The sequence below is a fragment of the Cornus florida genome, unplaced genomic scaffold, assembly GCF_030987335.1.
Source record: "Cornus florida cultivar Cherokee Brave unplaced genomic scaffold, ASM3098733v1 CherokeeBrave_3.0.0_Hap2_Chr08, whole genome shotgun sequence".
Lineage (NCBI taxonomy): Eukaryota > Viridiplantae > Streptophyta > Magnoliopsida > Cornales > Cornaceae > Cornus > Cornus florida.
The window spans coordinates 82164273-82181074 of record NW_026775578.1 but is presented as its reverse complement, the minus strand read 5'-3'; the positions used below and the strand labels follow the sequence as shown (position 1 = coordinate 82181074).

Below are 16802 nucleotides of genomic sequence, written 5' to 3'. Positions count from 1 at the left end.
ATTACTGGGATATTATCTAGGTGATCCCATGATTATAGGGATCTTACATAAAACACCTAATAAAAGGCTAAAAACAGCTAATAAAAATAAAAATAATAAAGATATTTCAACAGTATCCATAAGAATTTCACAAGGTGATAGCATACACACACGTAATGAATTAACTCTATAGTGCATAGGATATGTGTAGGTTGAGATCTAAATATGATATATATAGAAAAATGATCAATTTTTTGTATTTGTGAACAAGTAGGCAAGTACCAACATGGCATAAGTCATTAAAGTCAAAAGTAGAAGACAAATATACAGAGGCAGTATTTAAGAGTATATAAACTAAATTAAACGAGACTTAATGACCATCTGATGACAATATGGCATTTGGTACAATTTTGAAGGATTAGAGGGTTTTTTAGCTAAAAAAATAGTTCAGGTGGTTTGTTTTGAAAGATTGATAGGCCATGGATTTGTTTACAATTTACCCTTCAATGAACATAAAAGTGGTACAATAAAAAAGAAAGTAAACTATTTACGAAAAGAAGCATCATTTCAAAAATACGAAGAAAAAAAAAAAAAAATCCAAAATATCCATAAGATAAAAATTTAACTCATTACAACTACAGTTGAGAGTTGATACAATCTACATAATGAAAAAAAAAAAAAAAAAATGAGAGAACCACCAATAGTGAAAGAATATGTCATCATTATTACACAATTGTCCTTCACAAGCATTTCCACACTCCTCAATTATCTGAAAAAGTGCTATTACACACACCTTTGAGGGGGTAATTATGTCATTTCTCCTATTAAAAAATCAATGGAAGAGTACAAATATGAAGTGAAAATATCACATCCCATTATTAACAAAATAAGAATAAATTTTTATGTTCAAATTTTTATAGGGATGACAATGGGATGGATCATCATCATCATCATTCTCGCCTTTGTCTCATACGGATGGGGTCGGCCACATGAATTCTCTTTTTCCATTCTTTCCTATTATAAACCATGTCTCTTACAACATTTAGTCTTTTTTAAATCATTTTTAATGTGATAGGATTCAGTGTCATGTGTTGCCAAATTTCATAGTAAAAACCACATCAATCTGTAATCTTTATTTAATTTAATTTTACGTCTGCCCAAAGTCAAGCTTCAAATTCAACATATTGTTGTTCAAAGGTTTGATCACAAACACTTAGGATAGGTAATTGAGTACTACAACGACACATTAAAAATAGGAATCTCTCTCTATTCCTCAAACGGTATTGCTCTTACTGTGATAAGGTTGGTCATACAAGGTTCTACTGTTTTCAGTGTAGGAGAGATGAAGAAAATGCTACCGAGTTAACGCTATGTACTCTCAAAATCAAAATGTGAAAAATAATAAAAGTAGAAAAATTGAGAAAACAAAAAGTTGAAAAAGAATGCTAAGTCATTGAATAAAGCACAAATTTCATTAAAAGAGAACCCTCCACATGTGGGAATGAAGATAAGTTTTATGTGGGTTAGTAAAGAAGAATTAACGAAATATGTTAGATTCCTTTGGATTCCTTAGGCCATAAAAACCCTAAGCAATCTATTGGAAATGATTTTCAATAACACTATAGTTACCGTTACGGAAATAAACTTGAGAATTCAAAATCCTAAGACTAAGTAGTATCTATAATTTTGTAAGTCTAATATTTTAGCTTAATCATGCGTCGTGTTTAAAATGAAAATCATAAGAAAAAGTCAACCTTATGTTTAAAATGAAAACCATGACAAAAGTCATAATCAAATTTAATTGTTATAAAAGACATATTATTGATCAATTAAGTGTTTATTTTTTTATTTTTTTCTAATAGAATCCAAGTGAAATTTTGTTTATTCATTTTCTGTGTGGTGAATGCGATGGGTCTATCAAACACACTATTTTTTTTTCCCTGGGCAATGTGGAAAATGTTTTATATATGTAGAAAAATATGTACAAAAGATGACCGTGAAGAATACCTTCACAACAAAACAAGAAAAACACTCCAATGCTGAAAGCAAAGGACATCAAAACAAACTCCATACACACTAATTTTCATATATACATATTTATGTACATAAGTTTGAAATGCGATCTACAGTATATGTGAAAATGTTGAATAAATATGAATGTCAAGGATCATAAAAATGATGATTAACAGTCTAGTGGAAAAAAGAAAAATAGTTGTAGAAAAATATCTACAACTATTAAAAACATGGAGAAAGTTACGTATGGGATTTGTTGGAAAGCTTCCTAAACATAAAAGAAAATAATATAGATGTGTCTATGGAAAGAGCTGGCTGGCAGTATTGTGAAAGCTGTCATGAAAAATAAAAGGGATGAGTTCATGCAATAATTGGATATCTTAAAAGCTCAATCCTGATATAAATGAATTGTGTTCATAAATTATTTTACTATGTATAACTTTAGGAACGGATCCATTGATCACTTGAGGACCGGATCCATTGACTGGCAGTAGCGGGGATCAGATTGGATGGTGTGGCGTAAGTTTGGGTCGGAGGTAAGTAGATAATTCTTAGCTTTAGAATCAGTAACCTAGGGTCATATTATATTTCTTCTAATAGTGGATTTGATCTGCTTGGACTAGGTCTTATGATTCTTCCCTTCCAGGTTTTCCATATAAAATTTTACTATATGTGTGATTGCTTGGTTATTTATTTTTTCTCTTTATAGTTTAACAATTGATATTGTTGCATCTAAATATAACTGCTATATTTTAAAAAGTAGTTATTGTTAGTTAAAAATCGAATAGAATCTATTTACCCTCCTCTAGATATATTTTGGGCTTTGAACACTCTAACCATCAAAGCCTTGGGTTACAATCCAAATTCTTCAATTGGTATCAGAACATATTAATTGTGGATGTCTCATGTTTGATTTCCTATCTTGTAAAATATTAAAAAAATTCATGCTTCCCAAAAGAAGGCAAGAACTGTAAGCAATAATAGCAATAAAGAAGAAGCTTGATCCTACCAAATTAAGTCATTAAATAGATGCCATAGCATCTATTAGCAAAATACCAATACTAAAGGATCTGAACAAGTATACCTCCGGGATGTTGTGCAAAGCAATAGCCAGTGCCAAGTTCAAACCAACCCGAAGACCCTACAAAAGAAGCATGAGAAAAACAAGAAACTTGTGAAGGGAAACGTAAGTCGTAAATGGCCAGTGCCAAGTTCGAAAGCCCACAAAAGAAGCATGAGATGAATAAGACTTAGTGATGTTAGGAAAGTGATTTACACTCCTCAAGCCTGGAGTTTCTAAAAGATCTCAATGATTTTCAATGACCAGGTAATTATCATTAATAAACTGCACTGACGGAATTTTGAACTATATCTAAACAATACAAAATCAATTTTAATGATATCCTGGTGCACATTAAGTGTTGCAACTTTTAAATGAAAGCAGAAGATGCAAGCGTCCTGCCATCAAGCTCATAAAGATATAATTTTCATTACTTTCAGCTGCCATTGAGGTAAGCATTGAGCTCGGCATTCACAGTAACCAAAAAGTTTCAACTTGATCAACTACAAGATCCCCATAATATTATTGAGCTTTCAGTTGAATTTTAACTCCTACAACAAAAATTAACCTTGAATGTTGTATAATTCAAGGATAGCTTGACACTAGATAAGAAATTCAACATCTAATTCTTTGTAATTGAAGACAAACCAGTCATCAACATTAAAATTGTTAAGCTGCTATGACTTGAATTCATAAATTAGGTATACAAGCCAGAACCTTATAAAATAACATTGGTACCTTAATTGATCCAAGGAAGACAGCCATTCCCTCTGGAAAATTGTGCAAGCTTATGCCTGAAATATGTAATGATGAAGTCTCCCATTAAAGCAAGACTAATATAAGCAGGGTATTTCCCAAATAAAAAGAAGTAAGACTTGCAATATGGAGATTTGATTTCAAATTTTCCCCCGATGAAAAAAATGAAATTCTCAATCTCGTTGTGGAGCATCCAATCAATCAACATGTTCTTCATTTGTTACACATTCTGCAGGTAAGAGGGAAAAAGGCAAAATAAACATGCACGCACGCATGCATATACATAATAATACTACTGTTGTGAAGTTACTAGTCAAACTAAACATCTTTAAGACATCAAAAATTTACATGGGAGACAAGTACATAAAGAGAGAAATTTATTTTAAAAAGTGAGCTCGACACTATTCAAGCTCACCAGCTTGAAACCACAACGCTGAGCTAAATGATTTTCCAACGGCAACATGGAATGCAATTTAATGATGGGGTTGGAGCACAAGTTGATGATATGGTTGTCTTTTTGTTTAAAGAACTGATAAAGAAAACAGAGGAATGCCACTAACATAAATAATCACCACCACAAAAATTTTTAGAATGGGCAACACTCGTTTAGTAAGCTTAGCTCTATAAATATCTCCTCTACTTTCCAAATGAAGTTTGAGAGTTCAAGTCCCCACAAGGGGCAATTGAGGTGTATGCATGTCTTACCTACCAAAAGAAAAAAATAAGAAACTAGGAAAGACAATGAAATTATCCTTCTAAAACAGCCCTTTGGAATGGAACAACTAGGACTCATCAGGAGACAACTAAAAAGCAAACGTAAACGACAAAAAATAGCAGTTATAGACTAATTTCACTGCTTGAAATTCTAAGAAATTCTTGGACATCGTCAAGCTTATTGGTCTTGTGAGAGAGTCAAACTTGTTTGGCTATTTTGAGAGAGGTGAAAAAATTCACTGATATGAAAATTAATGTTAGTCACCACGAGTGGACAACTAATTGCACCAACTGATGCTCTATACAGTTAGAAGGTGTCCACACATATAAGTGCCAACAACCTCTTCCCCCAAGGGGTGTGGAACATCACATAATATGTATGAATTTAATGGTGAGTTTTAAACATAGTCACAGGGTTAATAATGGATTTTCTAGGAAAAATAGCATTTTAATTTACTTTTGAAGAACATAATTAACAACATTGTCATCTTTGGGTTCCTCTCACGGCTTTAAAACGCTTTGTTAACATATGGTGCGCAACCCGTCTTATATTCTAAGCAACTTTTGCCTTCCCAAATGATATAGGATCCCGTCCATAGGTTTCCACCGCCCTCACGCACACACGTATCCTTACATGCGCAACTTAAGACACTGGTGCACTTTCGGTTGCGCATAGGCTCTAATACTAAACTATCAAGTGGCGAAATTAAAGCAATCAATATTTGAAATTCTAGGTACGCTTCTAAGATAGAATCATAACGAAAAGGTTTGAATTGACTCTTAGATTGATATATAAGCAAAATTGAGGCTACATTTAGAGTCGGAATCGAAGAGAAATAAGATTTCAACCATGACTGAAGCGGCTATTTTGGGGCTGAAATACAATTGGAATATAGAACTTTTTGGCATAATTTTTGTGTTTTGTGATGCGGATGTGTCCCAAATGAGATATTTGAGATGTGTTTTGATATGGTTCCAAGTTGTCTCCAGTCTGCAGGTGAACTTGGGGAAGAGCGTTTTGGTGCCAATTTGGGAGGTTCCTGAGATCGCGATGTTAGCAGATATTCTTGGGTGCAGCATTGGTTTGTTTCCCATCTCTTATTTGGGGTTACCCCTTGGGTCATCCTCGAGGAGTGTGGGAGCTGGGATCCTGTGGTGGAAAGATCTGAGAGGAGGTTGGCGGGATGGAAAAAGCAGTATCTTTCTAAGGGTGGGAGGATTACTCTAATGAAAAGCACACTTTCAAGCCTTCCTCCTTATTTCCTCTTTGTTCCAGATTCCCTCTTCTATGGCTGAGAGGATCGAGAGGTTGCAAGGGAATTTTCTTTGGGGGGGTTTGGGGAGGAGCTCAAGTTTCATCTGGTTCACTAGGAGCAGGTGTGTAGTCTGATCTGGGTCGGAGGCTTGGGAATAAGAAGATTGGTGCCTTTCAATAAGGCTTTCCTCGGAAAATGGCTTTAGAGGTTTGGATTGGAGAGGCATAGGCTATGATGGAGGGTGGTTGCGAGTAGATTTGGAGAGGGCAGAAGAGGTTGGAGCTCCCTCGAGGTGCGTATTCCAGAGGGTTTTGGGCTTGGAAGTTCATTCAGAAGGAGGGGTGGGAAGACTTTTCTGAACACATCAGATTTTGGCTCAGAGGTGGTAGGAGGATCCATTTCTGGGAGGAAGTTTGGTGTTGTGATCGCTCCCTTGCTCTCTCTTTCCCTCAGCTCTTCAAGATCGCCATGGATAGACATGCCATGGTGGTCGACTGTTATCGGCTTGATAGTGGGAAATCATCTTGGGATGTTCGTTTCACGAGGCACTCTCAAGGTCGTTTTGATGTTCGGTCCTTCTATAGATATCTCACGGAAGAGCCAGGGGTTCCTTTCAATGAAGGCTGTTTGGCGCTCCAAAGCCCCTCTCAAGGTGACTTTCTTTGCTTGGACATCTCTTTTGGGAAAGATCATGATCCAGGATAATTTGAAGAGAAGGAATCAGGTTGTGGTCAATTGTTGTTGCATGCACCTTCGAGATGAGGAGATGGTGGATCACCTTCTTTTGCGTTGCACCATGGCTAGGGAATGTCGGGATTTGATGCTTGGTTTGTTTGGGGTTCAGTGGGTCATGCCTAGGTCCTCCAGAGGGTTGATTGAGGCTTGGAGAGGTTATATAATGGGGGGCCAAGTCCAGGTTGTTTGGAGGGTTACGCCATTGTGTTTATGGCGATGTCTTTGGCTTGAAAGAAACAGGAGATCCTTAAAAGGATAGGAGAATCCTATTTCCATGCTTAAGTCCTCTATTATTACCACACCTTCTTTTTTTTTTGAGTTGCAGGGAAAAATTATAGATCTTTAGAGGAGATTGTAGATTTTTTGGACTCTTTGAAAGTTTAGAGGCCCTATTTGGCCTTGTGTAGTTCTCTTGGGATACACTCCCCTTTTGAGCACTTTTTATACAATTTTACTTATCAAAAAAAAAAAAAATTTAATATATTCTCCTCGTGGAGGACAATAATCTCACAAGATTGGAAGGATTCCAAGATGGTTTGATACTTCGAATTGAGGGCTAAAGATGAGCCCAAACTAAGGTTTAAAACTAGGAAAAGAGAAACCAGTAACCGTGTGGAAGAAGATGAGTGTATAATCTGGGTTAATGTAATGCACGCCCTCTCTCAAGCCTAAATATAAGGGGGCTTTTCTAACACAATCCAAATCATGTAACGACTTAACTACACTTCTTTCATGATATGAAAGTTTATGGCTTCACATTTACAATGAAATATCAAAGTTGCTTCATTATGGCATGTCACATTAATGCTCAAGAATATATTAGTTTGGCCACATGCTCATCCTCAAAATCAAGGTTTGAAATATCTATCAACATGCTAATACATGCATTAATACACATACATCTATGGATACCAATCATATATGCATTTTGTCTTACCAATTTAAATACAAAAAATATTGAGTGTGCAAATGAATTTAGAATAATTTAAATGATACACAAAAGGGGCGAGAAAAAATTTGACAGAATAGTCCAACCTACTGCAGTGATGATTCCACTAAACAAAACTTGGCGGCGATGCTTTTTTAAGTCGTCCTTACCCCCTTCATCCCCATTTTTCTGTTTGTGAGTACAACGACAATTGATCTTAGAGATATTTGTCAATACTAAATGATGAAATATATAATATTGGCTGGGTGCATGTACTAGGATAAACAGAGTATATACATTCATCAATAATAATTCACACCTTTTTACTTTTGGAATCTGAAATGGGAGCAAATGATGGTTCTGGGATGAAATTGACAACAATGGCAAAGAAAATGACACCTGCAAAGAACTGTGCAGTAATTGAAAATTAACTATCAAAATGATCATGAATCATGTTAAAAGAAGCGATACATCTGAATTAACACAGCCATAATGTGGCTTACCCAGAGGTTTCCTTTTAAAAAGCCAATTGAGTTGATAGAATTATGAGCCAAATCAAAGAAAGATATGCTCAACATGAGACCTGCAGCAAAACCCTGCATGGGGAAAATCTAGAGGTTTAGATAATGTTATTACGGAATCAACCTGAAACATACCTCTTAAAAATTTCAAAGGATTCAATGCAAGATCAAAGTAAAGAACATTCTTTCTTATACAAAAAATTATTGAATAAATATCAGCTATGAAATTTGTTATATAATTGTGCGGATAATTCCAAAAGTTAGGTTTTTATCAGCCTACTGCCTACCCCTCAAGCACACACCGCATTGGTGGGACCATCGATAGGTAATGGCAATTTTTATCAGAATTGGTTCTGAAAATTACTGGAAAATGAATTGGTCAACTTAAGTGACTGGCAATATCAGATATGGTAAGACAACCTTTTGAATAAAAATGAAGAGTCAAACTGTAAATCATACCTGTAAAAGCCCAAGCATCTTCAGATTTGGAGCCTCACTAAGAATTACAAAAAGTGCACCTGTCCCACATGCCAACACCTAAACTTAGATTTTAAAACAATTACAAAAGGTGCACCTGTCCCACATGCCAGCACCTAAAATTATATTTTAAAACCAGAGCTAACCGGGATTAGTATTATTTTATCACGGAATCCATGAAACAACCAGAAATCGAAGGGTCACTGCAAGAAACTCCAGAGCACGGACAAACACAAATCATATATTTCAAAGAAAATATCAAGCTTCCTAGTGTTAAAATAAAAGAAGAGATATATTTCATTACGTTTTGATGATTTTGACTTGAAACTTGAAATAATACCCTGCTTGTTTTAATATTTTACTAATTGGGAAACTACTTAATGGAAAACAACATTGAACCAACGATGCATTAGTTTGCTCAAAATATCCTTGAAAAAATATGCTGATTTATTGGTGCAGTGGTAAAAGTTTGGACTGTCAAGCATAAAAATGGGGTTTCAGACTGATGGCAGTCACTTTATGTAAATAATGCCAAAAAGTTAGGTCTTTAACCAGTCTACCCCTCCTACACCCTCATTAACTGGAACTAACACCGAGTAACGCCTTTTCGTTATTTATTTTTTTCGGGTAAATGGAAATATTGGGAAGAAAAAGGATATATTTCTTCTTTTACTCATTTTCTAGTCAGAGGATAAAGAGATGGTTTCCGTATATTGTTACTAAAAGCAAACAGAAAAGGCAAACTGGTTATTCGATATGGTTAAAACCATAGATTTGAATATAATGTTGAACCGAGTTTCATTTCGAGAAATCCTTCGGTTGAGGACCATTGCTGACTAGCCAGGGAGAAGACTTTTAACTGCTGGGCGCAATGAGGGAACAAAAATTGAGGGGGATTCTTTCCTTCAATTATTGTTTTGGTGTCATTTGGTTGTCATTAAGGTTTCCTCTTTTGCATGGTTAATGACTCCTCTCTTTATTACGAGTTTGACCATCTTGTTTTAAGGGATTAAAATTATTACTGATAGACACACTGTAAAAAGGGATTGTGAAAGGATCGCCAATTATTAGATTGCCAAGTTTCCCTTTTCAACATGGGACACTATCTCTTCCTTTTCCAAGGTACCTTATGCCTAGGGAGAGGGGTTAGGCAGGGGCTCCTACCAGTACAAGAAAAGGCAGTCACACAGAGCGCTATTGTAAAATTTTTTGGAGTTGTATGGATATGCCTAAAAGAACAAGGGAGGTTTGCATTTGGAAATAGAGGCCACGTTCTTTTTAAAAGCTATGCTATGCATAATGTACCCACTAGAAAGAACGTAGAACTTTGGGATTTCTTTATCTATTTGTGGTGTTCTGTATCAAGCAAATTCTTGGGCATTCCACACAAAATAGTTATTGACAAATTCTGTTAACTTCTATGCTTGCATAGAGACGTTTGCAAAACTAAATACCCTATTGCTATGTCTGGCGGCACCGGGCACCTTGGATTTGGGATTGGAAGAAATTTTGTACAAATTTTGACCGATTCGGTGTTCCCAAACATAACATATATAATCGGAAAAACGCAACTGCAGCCATAGAACCATATTACAGAAAAGGAAATTTGAATTCAAAGAATATTCTACTTGGAACTTGATCAAGGAAGCAAGGTGGACCAGAACATTGGAAAAGTTGGACCTATATTGTAAATATTTTCTTTCAAATCCATGAAAACTAGCCCCAACCAAATAAATAGAGCCAACATCCATGTTGAAAACTATACACAAAATACTACTATAATGAGTTAAGCATCACAAGTGATTTTAAATAAACCACCAAATTACAGATTACGTAATCATAAAAGCTGGTTTAAAGAACAATGCCAGAAATATGAAACAACAATTGAAATGAATTAAAACTACTGAAATTCAACTTGTAATATTATTCAATAATTCAAGCTATAACAAAAACTACAAATACAAATTTTGGGGCAAAATTCAAACTTGAGAACAACCCAGAAGAGTAATAACACGAGCTACAAATACAGATTTGGGGGTAAATTTCAAATTTCAAAAGAAAGCACGGTAGAAACTGACCAGAATTATTAATCGCATAATAATCAACAAATAAATATTGAATAAGTCACCACATTACGATTGTAAAGACCAATTTGAAGAAAGCAATGCTTGAAAGTTGAAAGTTGAAAGTTGAAAGTTTAAACTACAACCTCCTCAAGTAAAACCCATTTCCGAATTCGATTTATATAAGCTAAGAATTCAAAAAATGAAAGATATCTCACCTAAAGATGTACTCAAGCCACCCACAGCAGAGAGAGCAAGAGCAACCAAGACCTGAGAGTCCATGATGGTCTGTCCGTCTCTCCTCCAAAAGTTGAACCTCAAAAACCGATTTATTCCACTATCCAAACAGACGATATAACAAAAAATCAAGCTGAAGGCTGTGGTGCAACAGATTGATGTATATTAAAATTGGGTTTCTGGGTTTGAACGACGATTGACTAAGAAAGAAACTTATGTTGAATGGGCTTGTGGACCCTACATATTGATATATATTTGTATATATATTATATACATTATATATATAACTGTTTTAGAGAGAGAGAGAGAGTGGGGAATACCAACAGTGGAAGAAAGGGATGGTTTGATGGGTTCGTCCAAGAAACGTGACACTTTACTTCGTCGCGGCTCTCACACAAACTGTCAGCATTTTTGCTGCTTTTTTATTATACCAAACTTTCATATTGAGGCCCCACAATGCGGAAATTTACAAATGCCATCTTTGGTGAAATGGTGGGTACTAACTACGGGTCAGCCCTTGTCCTCTTTATTGGATACTGATGAGACTCATTTCATTGCATTGGCGCAATGTGATATTTATATTAATTATTTATTTGTTTGGTACGTAATTTAAAATGAAAATGATCATTCTATTGTAATGAAAATCTATTCTTGTGAATGAAAATTCATTTTATAACTAAACTTATGGAATGACCATTTCATTCTCAAATAAATTTTTTTAAAAAATCAGCTTCTCAAAAAACCCTCATATTTTAAGTCCAAAAATCATCATCATCTTCCACCACAACCACCTCCACCTCCACCTTTCACCACCACCGCCACTATCAGCACCTTCCATCACTGCCACCTACTTTTACCACCACCCACCGCTTTCCACTACCGCCACCGCCTTTCACCACCGACACCGCCTTCCTTTACCCCAACCATCGCCGCCGCCACCGCCTTTCACCACCGCTACGGCCACTATCACCACCGCCACCGCCTTTCATCACAGCCACCATCTTCCACCACCACTGTCGCCGCCGCCTTTTACCACCACCGCCGCCATCACCTTTCACCACCGCCATCGCCAATACCACCGCCTTTCACCACCATCGCCGTCCCCGCCGCCACCGCCGCCATTGCCACTACCGCCGCTATCACCTTCCACCACTTTCTACCACCATCACCACCACCGTTTTTCACCACCTTCCACCACTGTCACCACCTTCTACCCCCATTGCTGCCATCGCCTTTCACCACCGCCACCGTCTTACACCACTACCGCCGCCGCCTTCCACCGCCGCCTTTCGCCACAACCTTTCACCACTACCATCGCCTTCCACCACTGCTTCCACCACCATCGTTATCGCCTTCTACCACCACCTTTCACCACTTTCCACTACCGCCACCGCCTTCCATCACCGCCACCGCCATCGCCATCACCTTCCACCATCTTCCATCACCACCACCGCTATCGCCTTCCACCACCGCCACCACCACCACCATCTTCCACCACCGCCACCTCCACTGCCTTCCACCACCACAGTCACCTCTATTGGCTTCCACCACCGCCACCTACACCACTATCTCCTTCCACCACCACCACCACTCTTGCTACCACCTTCCACCACTACTGCCTTTCACCAACACCACCGCCGACTTCCAACACCACCACCTACACCACCATCTACCACTGCCACTACCACCATTTATTTTTTAAAAAGGGTTAACTTCAGTTACACCCCTTGAGGTATGTCCAAACTTCAAGGAGACCCCCCCACGTTTACAAAAATTCAGTCAGACCCCCTACTTTCTGACACACATCAGTCTCCCCCCTCGGTCAATGGTCAAAACTGGTCAGAGATACTTTTTGCTGACATTATAAAAAAGGTAAAAAAAAATAATGCCCAAATTGCCCTCCAATGACCATGTTTGGCAAAATTGTATATATAACATTTTATTTGGATATGGAATTGCACATAAAATAGCAATATGCTTGTAACCAAACAGGGTTATACTCTCTCTCTCTCTCTCTCTCTCTCTCTCTCTATATATATATATATATATATATATATATATATATATATATATATATATACTGTCATCACCGCTTCTTCCTTGCTCGCCGTTCAATGGGGATTGGGCACCGGTGAAGAAAGTGGATGTATAACAATAGCGGTTATATATATATAATATATACGGCACATTCCCAACCACAAAAAAAAATGTCATCAGATCAGGAAATAGAAAGTGTGAGTAGGTTCCACGATTGATAGTACTATCTATAGGATATAGGATGAATGAGCAACTAACTCTAATAAAAAAATAAATAAAAATTTACCGGGAAAAATAACAAATCTAATATGCAATAAAGTATATTCAAGTAGTCATGGAAGGGTTTAAAGTTATGATTCAAACAAGGGAGGAAGATGAAAACAATGTTAGAGAAATTGTGTGAGAATCAAGATCTATAATTACTTTTCCTCATACTTTTTCTCTTCAACCTACGCCATTAATCTACTATTATTCAATCACCTCAGACCCCAAAACAACTCAGGAGAACTTTCACAATGCAATTCAGCAACTCCTCCACCTTCTCTGCCGACCTCGCTACCGTCAACGAGGACTTGCCGGTCGACTACGCCAACTGGTTTCCCAAGTCCTATCTTAGCTACCGCAGAAGAGCCGGCGTCCTCCTCCACCCGACATCGTTTCCCGTACCCTACGGCATCGGAGATCTTGGCGACCAGACCTTTCGCTTCCTTGATTGGCTTCACGGAACTGGTTCCTCTTGTTCCTCTAGGGAGGAAGGCTAATAAAGAGGGTTCCCCATACTCTGGACAAGTGATATTTTCATTAAAATTATATTCATCTGCTTGCATGGTTTTTTATTTTTTCTGTTTTTTTCCCCCCGGTTATCATAAAAAATAAAAAAGAACATCTGTGGGGAAGAAAACTTAATTAAAGAGAAACAGAAATTTCTTAGACTGGGCTGAAAAGATCACGTAATGAATCTCATTCTCACCGATTGACTACAATTCGGCTACGACCTCGTGCTTGCGGTGTTCGCCTAATTGCCGAATTCCTTGCTCACATTATTTGTGATACCCCTCGGATCCGAGACACGGGTTGATCAGGCCCAGGCCCAAACCCGAGGGAATATCAAACAATTAAAGTATTTTAAAGCGAACACAGATGACAAAATAAAATAATAAAGATGGATTAAAACTAAAAGAACATTTAATTAAAAAAAACCCTCCATGCATAACTGAAAAATAAAACTCCAATCCTCCAAAACTTCAAGGTTACAACTTGGGAATCCACTGGTGGACCCCTAACCAAAAGTTCAACTGAAACTGAAAACTGAAAATAGATAATGCTAGAAACATCGAGAGAAGTCCTACGTAAACAGATGAATGTGGGACTGTCCTTAACAAGCACGATCAAGCTCTAAGGCTGGAACCGTCCTGTACCTGAAAAGAATAATGAAGGAGTGGGTCAGACCCACGAGCAAGTTCTAATCTAACTGCAATCCATACAGTGACCCGATACGCAGATACACCGTAGACACCTCACAATATCTATCTAGTCCATATGTATAAATATATCCACACTAAGAGACATTCACTAATCTATAATAGGGGTCTTAACCTGAATAGAAGGCAACATGCGAATACGCACCCAAAGGTGGGCATGAGTACCTAGACCTAACAAGGTACACCTCAACCTATTATAACCAGCTACGCATCCACTGCATATACGCACCCTAACCAACGAATCTGAGTCTCAAACTCAACTCGTGGTACCATAAACATATATATAAAGTCCGTCCAAATCCAGGGTATGCAATTCAACTATTTATTAAACTGACATACAATAAACCAACTAGTTAGTCACTCCACTTATTCAGTTGATATGACTTAACTACCATCCGTTAATCCAGGAAGTCATCCAACTTGGTTACAGCTGATCTGACTTAGTCACAATTAGGATTCGATATCTTTCAATCCATTCCATTAATCCATTAGGTTAGGTTTATGCGTTTTGAGCTAAACCGTCCCTAGTATGTCACCGTCCCATACCGGTACATACAATCCTCCATATCCATGTAAATTACAACATATATAACAGTTCAATAATTTACAGACCCAAAAACCACCATCCAAATAATTGCAGAAAAATATTTAAAGCTTCAGCAATTTAAATCCAAGCATTTAACCATATAGTTGCAGGAGACGATTTAATAAATCAACAACTAACATCCAGAGCATGCATAGACCAAATTTAATATGTCAGGGACTCCATCATGCATGTGAATAGGTTAAATAATCCTATTATTATCCAATAAATTGCTAAAACAATTTCAGAAGATTGTTTAATATTTCAGCAATTTAAATCCAAGCATTAACCATATAGTTGCAGGAAACGATTTAATAATTCAGCAACTAGTCTCCTAAGCATGCATAGATCAAAATTAATAATTAAATGACCTTATCATGCACTTGAATGCATTCTAAAATAAGTTTTATAAACACATTATATTCCATCAAATTGCTGAAATTTAATTCAACAATTAATTTATCTTCCATTTGTTAACAACATAGGGAGTGTCTTAATTTTTACACTGTTTGTCCCGACAATTTAGAATTAAACCCTAATCAATTTAAGGTCCTAATAACACCCAAATTCAACCTTCTAAACTCTCTGTGGAACCCCAGACCCAACAGATTAAATCCCATGCTCCAATAGTAAACACAGTACGTAGAAAATTAAAAAAAAAAAAATTAAAACAAAACATAAAATAAAAAGGGAGCCTGCTCCAAATTTTGGGAGCAGGCTCTTTTAGCCTAGAGCCGGCTCTAGGATTCCTTAGAGCCGGCTCTACTTGTTGTGGGAGCCGGCTCCCACTTCTATGGAGCCGGCTCTCACCTCTTTTGAGAGCCTTCAGTCCCCGGTGCTTCGTTTCAGATTTTGTGCTCCTTCTCCGGCTTATTCCTATCACTCTGTTAGTTTTTAAAACCAATCTTAGGTGTCATATTAATACCCAGTAGCATCCCAATGGCTTGATAACAACAATTAAAATCAATTACAGAGATTAAATTTGCTACCGAACTAACCCGCGTTAGGAATAAAACTGAAACTATAATTCTATTCCAACCTCTCTGTTTCTCTTCACAAACTGATCTTAGGAGTCTTATATCATCCCATTAACATCCCCAGGGTTTGTTTACAGAAGATAAAAGCAAGAATCGTAACTAAAATCTCAACAGATTTTAATATGCTTTAATGAACAGAACTGGGAGCAACAATACACGAACTGTAAACAGATTTGAATTCAATGCAAACAGATCATCAACAAGCATACATTAAACACATAAGTTTCAATTACTAATTATTTAATCCCTAGAGACTATCTAGGTGCACAGAACACGAGCCAAAGAGAAGGAGAAAAAGAATAACTTGCCTGTGATTTCAGTTATAAAAATCTCGGCGTCGTCTTTAAGTTTTCCGGCAATTACTGCAACACTGTCTAGCCTCCTATAACTCCGTCTCTAAACCTTACTCAACCTCCTTAATCTTCTCTGTAAAATTCCCCTCAAGCCTTGCTCTGTTTCTCTCACAACTGCTCACTATTTCTCCCTCTGTATCTTGGGTACGTGACAATGCTTTTGTATTCTAGAACCCTAAATCCATACACTGTTCTATTTATATATAGAGACATAAAATAACCCTATTGCTTGTACGTGTAGAGACAGAGCCCTAATTATAATCCTCGTTGGCCCATAACAAAACCTACGTCGTAAAACAGTGTCGGCTACATACGAACTCCATTATACAATTAACACTATAACCTAATGCAATAAATAAAGCCTTAAACTTAATCCAATTAAAATAACCCACGAAAATGAAATAATTAAACAAAAATAATTAACTAAAACAACCAACCAAACTAACACAAAACAAATAACAAATAATTAAACAACCAATCAAAATACAACAATTAAAATCATTAAATAAAACAAACAAAACAAAACAATTAACAAATAATTCAAATTCTAATTAACACAATTAAACAAATAA

At 36.8% G+C, this 16802-nt stretch overlaps 1 protein-coding gene across 1 annotated transcript in view; it reads right to left on the bottom strand.

The window, feature by feature from the left end:
- Positions 1–11036, bottom strand: part of LOC132268209 (zinc transporter ZTP29) — a 32300-nt gene extending 21264 nt beyond the window's left edge. Inside the window, exons 1-7 of the mRNA XM_059769003.1 lie at positions 10721–11036; positions 8422–8480; positions 7945–8037; positions 7761–7850; positions 7549–7630; positions 3791–3846; positions 3077–3133 (exon numbers count right to left, since the gene is read on the bottom strand). Of these exons, the coding sequence (XP_059624986.1) occupies positions 3077–3133; positions 3791–3846; positions 7549–7630; positions 7761–7850; positions 7945–8037; positions 8422–8480; positions 10721–10784 (501 nt within the window). The 5' untranslated portion in view covers positions 10785–11036. The remainder of the gene's footprint in view (positions 1–3076; positions 3134–3790; positions 3847–7548; positions 7631–7760; positions 7851–7944; positions 8038–8421; positions 8481–10720) is intronic.
- Between the last annotated feature and the right edge of the window lie 5766 nt (positions 11037–16802).